The 12,276-nt window shown below is 38.4% G+C and overlaps 1 protein-coding gene across 1 annotated transcript in view; it reads left to right on the plus strand.

Annotated features, from left to right (window-relative positions):
* LOC128551268 (mucin-like protein) overlaps nt 1–3,244 on the plus strand; it is a 96,334-nt gene extending 93,090 nt beyond the window's left edge. Inside the window, exon 13 of the mRNA XM_053532023.1 lies at nt 3,054–3,244. Coding sequence (XP_053387998.1) covers nt 3,054–3,244 — 191 coding nt within the window. The remainder of the gene's footprint in view (nt 1–3,053) is intronic.
* Nucleotides 3,245–12,276: the final 9,032 nt, after the last annotated feature.

Below are 12,276 nucleotides of genomic sequence, written 5' to 3' on the forward strand. Positions count from 1 at the left end.
CTGCGAACGTGCTCAGGGGTCATTTCGTACAAGATTTTACCATTTTTAATGGAAATTATACAAGAACGACAGTCCCTCGTCAAACTATACAGAAGTGTTTACATTAATGACAAAGAATTGCACTGAATAGGTGTTTGTGGCTGGAAGAATACACATGTGGGGGCCCCGTCTCACTGGTTGTTTTCAGTCAAACGTGAAACACTCGTTAGAAAAAGTACTGATGAGAGCGTAAATATAGTCAGTCGGCCATATTTCTCCACCGTTTCTGCGACGAATCCTCCACCGCAGTGGCGTTGGAACCACCGCTTCTGTGAAAGCTAAGGCCAGTGTGATTGTTGAGGTATGATCTTACACATTCAATACTAATACTTTTCAAATCTTCAGTAAAATATGTAATAAATATATATGGTTTAGTTGTGATTATCCAGTACACGTACATGTATATAAATCACAGGAGTACAGTATCACTCACACGAATTGGTAGCCGAATACCCAGTGCAAGTTCGAGTCCGCCAGCACAATTTTCTTAACTTGAGCACATGCATGAACATTCAAATATTTCCAAACAGTCAGTAAACATATCTTTAACTCTATAATTGAATTCATAAGAAGATAAAGAAAGCCACCAAGATTGACTGAAAATGAAATACTGAAAAGTGAAAATCGAAAATGTACTTACAAGTCCCACCCTCGCCCTGCGACTGGCCAAGCCGCAGGGCAAAAGACCTCAACCTCTGGAACAGGGAAGAACAAAAACTGTGAACAGAAATCCAGCAACTGCTAAGAAAAGCCATCTTGATAACTTTGTTAGTCAATGTGTAATACTTGGCAAGCGCTAAATTTCTGAAGGTCAAAATTTGAATTTCCGTATATATAGTAGGTCAAACCAAGCGGACGATTTCATTGGATGCAATGAGGGTTTATTTACAATTGTTTGCAGTTTGCAGGTCATTTTTCCATAATTGCATATCACTGTATTGATCGAATCCTAAACAATGTTGCATTTCTTCCTTTTTATTTTGACTTCTTGTCGATGTTTACTTTTCATTTCAGTTTTTTTTTTCATATTTCAAATCTGCCCTCCACCTTTCTTTCATAAATGGTATCTTCCAATCGCTCGTGCGTCAACGGAAAATAACGTTTAGTAACATCGGGTATTTCCGTGCCCAAAAATAGAAAGGGGCCGGATGTCCTCCCGCGGTAAAAAATATGAAGTTCTACAGTACAAATGGTGCGCTTTAAAGCAAAGTCAATCAAAAAAAAAAAAAACTCATCGCGGTTAAACACATAAGCATATAAGCATTTTATTTTGACTCTTACAGATTTGGCTTGAAAATAATCTTTCTTTCAAATTCAAGTTTTGGTCATATTATAAACATTAGAATATGATTTTTTGTTTCTAAAATATTTTAAAATTTCCAAATCAAGAAATAAAGATAACTGCGTCGGAAATCGAACCCCGGACCACCGCGGCAATAAAGACACTTTCCCGTGCGTTATAGCTGAAGTAGTGAATAATAACTTCGAAATATAGATATTTATAATCGGGACAGTTTACCTGCGTTACAAACGTTTTTCGATTTTCATCGTAAAAAGTATTAAAAACAGCTAATTCTCATGTGTTTCCATAACATAAAGTTTGTCAGTAATTAAGTTTTAAAGCCGTAAGAAATATAGCATTTATTTGAAAATATCCAAAAAAGATAAGTTCGTTGTTGTTTTTCGAACGATATGGAGACATGCCGCTTTAAATAGTTTAAATATGAAGCTGATTCATCTATTTACACAAAGCATGCAGCGGTTTTAACACACCAACCTACCCTAGAATCTTTTCAAACTATAGGAATTAAGAATATATATACACAAAATGTACATGTTTGTCCATGTATAGTATAGGCGAATAAGTCATTAAGTGTATCTGTTCTGGCTGTCACGGCCTGCATGAGGCATGTACCGAGTAAAAAAACTTCAAGATAGGTCAAAATAGTGAAATGAATCAGTTCGAACATAACCAGTCACCTTTTGGTATTTTCGCACAATGCAGCTGCTCTAGGCAAACACTGTTGGCTTCAGTTGGTTGCACGTTCGTGTAGAGTAGGCCTATGTCTGTATTTCCTGGTAACAAACTTTGTAAAAAACCACAAGACATGGTAAAAAAATGACATTTTTAACACTGCAAGGTCATCTTATATGCCGCTCCAGGGCCACCCAGTGGCTGTCCAAGGTAGTTTTCTGCCTTGGTCTTTTGTGATCTTTTTATAGATACAAAACTACACCACTTGAACGAGCTGGAGGCTTCTCCTGATCTAAACGCTATCTTTCGTTTGATTTTGAAAATGACAAAAGAAAGATCATTTTCTATCTTTGGAATAAATTTGTACGTCTTTCAGTTTCAATGATATTGATTCCTTAAGCTAATTTGAGTCTCTCAAACTTTCGAACAAGAGACAGAGTTTAGATTGAACGAATACCCTCCAAATCCAGGTCTTTGGCCTGCTGAAAGGGCGATAAAACCTCAGCAAGATCTCGTGGCATAGACGCAGCTGTGTGTGTTTGGCGGGGATTCAGCAAGAATGCTGCTACTAAAGTAGGGGGACGGGCGTTAGAGACCGTCAGTGAGGATGTTTCACTGGAATAACAATATAACACACTGCACAGACGGTAATATTTATTGTTTTTAAACAATGGAAGAAGATGTTTTTTCGAGCTCAGCATATATAATCTAAATATAAAAGCGTCGTATATTATTATATATATGAAATATCTCAGATCAACATAATAAGAATAAAATTCTTACCTTTACTTTTCATTCATTTTGAGAGCACATGTAACAAGAAACAGATTTCCCGTGATACCCGTGATACCCATGCAAAAGAGATACACTTCAATGCATATTGAACAAGCAGCTGGGAAAGGGGAAATAAACAAGTTTGCTGCATTTTATTTCAGTTTAATTATCTCCTATTTCACCAGTACAAACCACCACCGCTGCTGCATATAATAAGGGTTCAGTGGGCCTGCAATTACTCACTGCAGTTTTCTTTATGTTCTAGCTCGCTGGAAATGTTCTGTATGGCTACAATTACCCGCAATGACTCGCTGTAGACAGTGGCTGGAACGTATCATTTTAATAGACGGCGTGAATATAACTTGTCAGCTGGACGGCAAGGAGCTGCACATCGGGGACAGAAGGCGCGTCAGCTTCACATCGGGGATGGGAGTGTCAGGTGCACATCGGGGATAGAAGGCGTGCCAGTTGCACATCGGGAATAGAAAGCGTGTCAGTTGCACATCGGGGATAGAAGGCGTGTCAGTTGCACAGAGGGGACAGCAGGCGTGTCAGTTGGACGGCGGGATATAACATGTCAGCTGCAGGCGTGTCAGTTGCACATCGGGAATAGAAGGCGTGTCAGCTGGACGGCGGAGATAGTGTGCGTGACAGCTGGACTTAGGACATAACTCGTATCACCTGGTAGGGGAGATAGAACGTGTGACAGCAAGAAGGCGGGGATGGAACGCGTGACAGCTAGAAGGTGGGGCTAGAACGCGTGACAGCTAGAATTTTTATTTTATTTTGTTGGGTTTAACGTCGCACCGACACAATTTTAGGTCATATGGCGACTTTCCAGCTTTAATGGTGGAGGAAGACCCCAGGTGCCCCTCCGTGCACAATTTCATCACAAGCGGGCACCTGGGTAGAACCACCGACCTTCCGCAAGCCAGCTGGATGGCTTCCTCACGTGAAGAATTCTACGCCCCAAATGAGGTTTCGAACCCACATCGATGAGGGGCAAATGGTTTGAAGTCAACGACTCTAACCACTCGGCCACGGAGGCCCCCGTGACAGCTAGAAGGCGGTGATAGAACGCGTGACAGCTAGAAGGCGGGGATAGAAGGCATGATAACTGAACAACGGGGATAGAACGTGTGTCGGCTGGATGGCGGGGATAGAATGCATGACAGCTGAACGGCGGGTATCGAACGCATGACAGCTGAACGGCGGAATAGAACATGTGACAGCTGTACGGTGGAGACTGAACGCGTGACAGCTGAACAGCAGGGATAGAACGTGTGACTTTGTTTTTTAGTTTTGTTTTGTTTTGGGTTTAACGCCGTTTTTCAACAGTATTTCAGTCATGTAATCAGTGTTCCTGGATTCTGTACCAATACAAACCTGTTCTCCACAAGTAACTACCAACTTTCCCACATGAATTATCAGAGGTGGAGGACGAATGATTTCAGACACAGTGTCTTTCATCAAATCGTCACGGAGAACATACGACCCGCTCGCGGATCGAACTCGCGACCCCGCGATTCGTAGACCAACGCTCTCCCTACTGGAAGGCGGGGATAGGACTCGTGTTAGCAGGAAGTCGGCCGGACGACAGAGATAGAACGTGTACACGCTATGAACTCAAAACGCATAAAGCTGACGCCGAGTTTCACCAGAAATTCGTGTAGAAGTCCTATAATAAAGAAAGTGCCAGATAGAATTTAAATAGATTTGAACAAACGTTCAAAGTTCTAATTGCTGTCTGTGTCTTGGGGGTTATCGTTTTAGATTTCCCATTATTTACCGTGGCGCTTCCGCTATCTCCAGTAAAATAACGACATTTTGTATTGTTATTTCATAAATTTGATTAATTTTGTTTCAAAATCAAATACAATGAATATTTCACACGCGATACATGATCGCTTTTTTCTTTTCTTTTCTTTTTTTTTTTGTAATAAAACGACATACTGTTTCTAACATTAAAGCAAGTTTTGGCTTATTATTTCGTTCTAAACTTTTTAATCAAAGTCCTTTTTCTCCACCGTCTGTTTGCTGACATTAAGCGAATATTTTTAATATACATGTTAGTTGTAATATTGTTTGACTTCATCTTCATTTTGCTTTTGTATACATTGACGATGCTACAGAAATTATACTGTTGCAAGTTGTGTTTGAGGTATTTTCGTAAAAGCGCAATGACTGAAGCAGAATTGTTCGACGCCAAAATGTCGAAACAGCAAAAGCTACAGCCAATCTGACTAAAGTACATCTCCTATTACGCTACGCATAGGATCTGAAAACGACCTATTCATTGCCTCGTTCTGACGGCCCTTTCACTAGCCAATCAGAGCCTAGCTTACAACATCTTGCAAATCTACCTCTAGCATTGACTTTTGATATTTACAATTCTTATGTCGTAATGTATCAGATAGCTGGTTAGCTCAGTCGGTAGGCCACTTGCTTTGTAAGCGAGGGGTCCCGGGTTCGAGTCCTGGAATAACTGCATATTTTTCTTACTCTTTGACAATCGAACAAGTCGCCTGATTGGATAACATAAAAATAGCAATAATGGAAATCCAAAATATACAGAAGACGAATGTGAATGGGTCGTTCTCAGATCTTCGTTTAGAAGATCAAGTTCTTTAGTCAGATTGAAGCTACAGCCAAAAGCACATGCTTTATAAGGGAGATAATTCTTGAGACCTTGTTAGGGCTTTTTAAGACCTATAATTTAAGGGAGGCAAATCTTATAACTTGTTCACACTATTTAGATCAACTGCCCCTAATTACTAGTTCGAAAACAGAAAAGAGTGGAAAAATAAAAAAAAGTACAAGATCAGAAAGAGCATACTACATTATGAAAATAGCAGTGCAGTTGGCGGGGGAAGTTTTGACCTAGAAATAAACAGCAGGGTGGTATAATTACAACTTTGGTGAAGATCCCTAGAGCTCTTTAAAGTATTTCTATTTTTAGCTATACTGATCTCTAAAAGGGCCGGATGAAGTTTGATGAATATGTGACAAGTGGTTAATGAGAAAAGTTGTTTAAACGTATTTCTATTTATATCTCTATTGGCCCAAAATTGGAGCCCTAACTCCTCCGTATAATTTAAATAAAACTGGAAAAGGAACGATACGATGCTACAAACTAAGTTTTTGAAGATATATCAAACGGTTTTTAATACGCTCTACTGTAAATAATAAAAAAAAATCAATGTAACTATTCAGTCAGACATGGTTTTGAAATTCCTCTGATGTTACCTATGTATTTACATGAAATGCCTTTAATTGTGGTATACAGTATGGTGTGCAAACGTAACGAACACAGTATGGTGTGCAAACGAAACGAACAGAGCATGGTGTGCAAACGAAACGAACACAGCATGGTGTGCAAACGAAACGAACACAGTATGGTGTGCAAACGAAACGACTTCTTAAAACCAGATCATCATTTTCATTAATTCGTACATTCTGTTAAATGTTTCCGTCCAACCTGATAAACAATCAAAATATGAAGTTAACATGGCTTCTGGTTTCAAAGCCAAACTTCGTGTATTAACTTTGAAACATGTCCAGTCTGTTGAAGCCGTCACGCTTCATGTTCAATCAATGACTGTATAACCATTCGACCTAGAACAATCAAAATTCATAGGGTGATAGCATGGGTTTACAGAGTAGATCACCCCTATTGTTTTTCTTGTCATTTTATCAAAGGTCAGGGTCACAGGGGTCTGAATATGGAAAACCGTATACGATCAATGACTCGAGAACCACTTTACCTAGAATGTTGAAACTTCATAGGATGATTGGACATGCAGAGCAGATGACCCCTATTGATTTGAGGTTACTCCATCAAAGGTCAAGGTCACAAGTGCTTGAAGATGGAAAAGTGTTTCCGATCAATTACTTGACAACCATTTGATCAAGGACTTTCATACTTCATAGGATGATAGAAGGGTGAATGTAGAAAAGTGTATTAAAATAATTGTCTGACATCTTTCTTTCAAGTCAGTGTAATTCAACAGTATTTTAACTTCTTAAATCGGATGTTTGCTTGTTGTTTTTTAATCTAAAATTGGTGTTTTAGTGCTTTCATCTGTTGCAAGAGATGTTGCTACTAAAGTTCAAATACACTCCCCACACACTCACCTGAAATGATTTTTTAAAATTATTATCAGTGTTCTTGGATTCTGTACCAGTACAAAACTGACCTCCGCAAGTCACAAATCTATCAAATCGTCATGGAGAACATACGCCCCACCCGTGGATTGAATTTACTACCCCGCGATCTGTAGATCAACAATCTCCCTATAAAGCTATGCGGGTGGGCTTTGGAGGCAACCGTATATTATGGAATGTGGGGCTCCATACCCCTTCACATGATATGTATCATTTGTGTACTTTGGTCGGAATCATTTTAATTGTTATCATTCAAAGCCTTACGGATCACAAAAACATTTTTGTTGTGCATGTTGACAGTGTGTTCTGTTTTCTTGTATAAGAAGTTTTATTTGTTCATTTTAGAGAAGAAACGCCCAGGCAGCTGAGACTAAAGTCTAGGGGGCTCCGTAACCGGGTGTTTAAGCGGTTGCTGACTTCAAATCACATGCCCCTCATCGATGTGCGTTCCAGCCTCACCTGGAGCGTTGAATTCTTCATGTGAAGAAGCCATCCAGCTGGCTAACGGGATGTAAGTGGCATGGTACCCGTTCGTGGTGAAATAATGCAAAGAGCGGCACCTGGGGTCGCCCTCCACTATCAACGTTGGGAAGTCGCCAAATGACCTATAATTGTGTCAGTGCGACGTTAAACCCAACAAAAACAAGAGCTCGTTCAACACGAAATGCCCTCCCTTGATGCATTCAGTAATTGCACCAGGAACAGAAATTATATGGTGACTGTACAAGAAAGTTCTACTGTTCTGGATCAATGTGACCTTGACATTTTACCTATTGACCTCAAAATCAGTAGGGGTCGTTTGCTGGTCATGATCAGCCTCCCTATCAAGTTTCGTGATTCTAGGCCCAAGTTATCATCCGGAAATGGTTAACTGCTCTGGGTTACTGACCTTTGACCTACTGACCTCAAAATTAATAGGGGTCATCTGCTGGATATGACCAACCTCCCTATCAACTTTCATGATCCTAGGCCCAAGCGTTCTTGAGTTATCATCCGGAAACCGTTTCACTGTTCTGGGTCACTGTGACCTTGACCTTTGACCTCAAAATCAATAAGGGTCATTTGCTAGTCAAGACCAACCTCCCTATCAAGTTTCATGATCCTAGGCCCAAGCATTTTTGAGTTATCATCCGGAAACCGTTTCACTTTCCTGGGTCACTGTGAGCTTAACCTTTGATCTATTGACTTCAAAATCAATAGGGGTCATCTGCTGGTCATGACTAACCTCCCTATCTAGTTTCATGCTCCTAGGCCCGAGCGTTCTTGAGTTATCTTCCGGAAACGGCTTGGTCTACATACCGACAGACATCTGCAAAACAATATACCACTCCTTCTTCAAAGGGGGGCATAATAAATAAATGAGACTGAAGTCATCTAGTCTCCCATTAACAAGTCAACAACGTCCTCTTGCCAATCTCTGACAACGAAAATATGCCAAAGTTCACTGAAGAGAACTGTCCTGTTTTTGCAATTCTTTCAGAAGGTAAACATGCCAAATGTGGCCATAAAAACAATAAAACATGGCAACTGTGTTTTAGACATCATTTATTGAAGAACAACAAACTAGTGCAGACTGTGAAATGTGCATTCCCAATTTTGACATACATTAAAACGAACACAAAAAATATTAAAGACTAGAGGGCCGAGATGGCCCTAGGTCGCTCACCTGTGTAACATACCATAACAGTGTATACATGTTTTACCTAGTGAATATTCTGACCAATTTTCATAAAGATTGGACCAAACAATGTGGCCTCTTGAGTGTAAACAAGCATTTTCCTTGATTTGACCTAGTTACCTATTTTTTCATCCTACAATTACCCAGATTCGAATTTGTCCAAATTTTATGAAAACAAACATTCTGACAAGGTTTTGGGAAGATAAGAGAAAACATGTGGCCCCTAGAGTGTAAACAAGCTTTTCCTATGATTTGACCTAGTGACCTAGTTTTGACCCCACGTGACCCAGATTTATAACCGTCCAAGAATTCTTGATAACAAACATTTGACCAAATTTTATGAAGATAGCATAAAAAATGTGCTCCCTAGGGTATAAATAAGCTTATTCTTTGATTTGACCTGGTGACCTAATTTTTTACCATACATGACCCAGATAAAAAATCATATAATATTTCATGCAGACAAACATTCTGACCAAGTTTCATGCACATCAGATGGACAAGAGTGTTAACAAACTTTTCTTTTGATTTGACTGGGTGACCTAGTTTTTGACCCCATATGATGCAGCTTCGAACTTGGCCTAGAAATCATCAAGATAAACATTCTGACCAAGTTTCATGAAGATAAGGTCATAAATGTGGCCTCTAGGTTGTTAACAAGCTTTTCCTATGATTTGACCTGATGACCTAGTTTTTTACCAGACATGACCCAGTTTCGATCCTGGCCTAGAGATCATCAAGATAATCATTCTGTGCAAGTTTGTATCAAATCAAAGCATAAATGAAACCTCTATACGGCTGAAAGGACCAAAATGGAAAATTTTGCCACTTTCAGGGGCAGTAACTCTAGAACCCATGATGAAATCTCAAAAGTTTTGGAAAAGAAGTGAGATCTTATTGTGACTTAAATTGTGTGTAATTGTGGTTAAAATCAAATATAAAATGTCACTTCTACCACGTTCACAAGGTAAAAATTACCAAATTTTGACGCTTTCAGGGGTCAATCAGGGCCGTAACTCCAGAACCTATGATTGGATCTGACAGATTCAGCAACCCATGATGGGATCTGGCCAGTTTTCGAAAGGAACAGAGATAGTATGCCAATACAAGTTATGTGCAAGTTTGATTCTAGTTGACTGTAAAATGTGGTCTCTATCATGTTCACAAGCCAAAAATTGCAAATTTTGGCCCTTTAAGGGGCCATTACTCTGCAACCCATAATGTGATCTGGCAAATTTTAAAAAGGAACCGAGATGTTATGCCAATATGTGCAAGTTTGATTAAAGTTGATTACAAAATGTGGTCTCTTATCATGTTCACAAGCCTTTAAGGGGCAATAACTCTGGAACCTATGATGGATTTGGCCAGGTTTCGAAAGGAACCAAGATATTATGCTCATACAAGTTGTGTGCAAATTTGATAAAAAGCAAATACAAAATGTGGTCTCTAACGTGTTCACAAGGAAATTGTGGACGGACGGGCAGATGAAGGACGGACAGACGAAGGGCGATCACAAAAGCTCACCCAGTCACTATGTGACAGGTGAGCTAATAAAATCTGTCATGTTTAAACAAATGTCTATAAACATATATTTGATTTACATGAAACTTCATCAGAAAATAAATGTATTAATATTTAAAGAAGACAGGTATGGTAGATCAATAGTTGACATCATTCACAACAAAGAACAAACAGAATATTGTTTATCAATTGTAAATTATTTCTATTCTATGTACAATGTAATATAAATGTTTATCACATGTTTGATGTCACAGGAGTGTAATAAAGCCATTACATAACAAGAGCTGTCGGAGGACAGCAACGCTCGACTATTCAACAGCCTTGTCAATTGAATTAATACAAAAGTTGAAAAAGGGGCATAATTTTGTAAAATGCAAAGTAGAGGTATTGAACCTCTGCACTGCATGTCATATCATGACAGTGAACAAGTGTGTGAAGTTTCGATCCTTTCCAATTTGTGGATACTGAGATACCAGCTTACATACAAAAACTTAACCAAAAACTGCTAAGTCAAAAAAAGGGACATAATTTTGAAAAAAAAAAGAGTAGAGTTATGGGACTTGCTTAGTGCATGTCAGATCATGACAGTGAACAAGTATGTGAAGTTTCAATCCATTCCCATTATTAAGTACTGAGATACCAGCTTACATACAAAACCTTAACCAAAAATTTCTAAGACTAAAAAGGGGCATAATTTTGTAAAAAAGCAAAATAGAGTTATGGAACCTGTGCAGTGTAGGTCAGTTTATCACAGTGAATAAGTGTGTGAAGTTTCAATCCATTCCCACAAGTGGTTACTGAGATACCAGCTTACATACAAAACCTTAACTAAAAATTTCTAAGTCGAAAAAGGGGCATAATTTTGAAAAAAAAAGAGCAGAGTTATGGGACTTGCTTAGTGCATGTCAGATCATGACAGTGAACAAGTATGTGAAGTTTCAATCCATTCCCATTAGTAAGTACTGACATACCAGCTTACATACAAAACCTTAACCAAAAATTTCTAAGACGAAAAAGGGGCATAATTTTGTAAAAAAGCAAAATAGAGTTATGGAACCTGTGCAGTGTAGGTCAGTTTATCACAGTGAATAAGTGTGTGTAGTTTCAATCCATTCCCACAAGTGGTTATTGAGATACCAGCTTACATACAAAACCTTAACCAAATCGGGACGAGGAAGCCGACGCGGACGCCGACGCATGGGCGAGTCCAATAGCTCTACTATTCTATGAATAGTCGAGCTAAAAATGATAATACACTAGTGAAATAAACCTTTGAAGTTAACATCATTTTAAGTGTAGGAGACGTTGGTCAAATTTACTTGTTTTAATTGCTAAAGAAAGTAGATTTTTTGATGTTTTAGCACGAAAAACTAACATGTGATAAAAAGAATATTACATTTGTGACTTTCCACATTGAATTTATTAAACTCGTTGAATAAAATTGATAAAATGCTCGGCAGAGCCTCACATTTTATTATTTTATTCTACTTGTTAAATATTTTCAATATGAATAGACACTCGTGTAATATTCTCTATAAAACATATGAAACTAGAATGTGTCTGTAGGACACAGGGTGTGCCCCCCACTGGTACATTTGTCATAAATAAGGGGCAATAATTCAATGTTTGCAATCTTAATTGGGTATAGCCTCAACAAACATTTTATGAAAAGGATTCATTATTTTAGGCCATATACTTTTTGAGCTATGAGCATCAAAAACAAAAAATCCACTATTTTGGCTATTTCAAGGGCAATAACTCTGTACAAGCGCCAAGATTCTCAAGAAGAATATCAAGTGAGCAAGGACACATCATGATAAAGACTCATGAAAGGTTTCTTGAATTAACATCAAATATTTTTTATGCTAGGCTCATAATTTGGTGAAAATGTGCATTTTTTTTTACTATTTCAGGGGCATAACAAACAGTAGAATTATATATTTTGACTGAAATATTGGCTTATTTTAATGGATTTTACCTAGAACAAACATTTCCAAACATAGAAATTACTGATAGTTATTACCAGCCTATTAACTATTGAGTTTATTAACTGAACATTAAGCCCCATTTTAATACATATCATTGACTTCTAAGGCTTATCATTTGTTATTGAAAAACAATGACA

The sequence above is a fragment of the Mercenaria mercenaria genome, chromosome 19 (genome assembly GCF_021730395.1).
Source record: "Mercenaria mercenaria strain notata chromosome 19, MADL_Memer_1, whole genome shotgun sequence".
In the NCBI taxonomy this organism is placed as follows: Eukaryota; Metazoa; Mollusca; class Bivalvia; order Venerida; family Veneridae; genus Mercenaria; species Mercenaria mercenaria.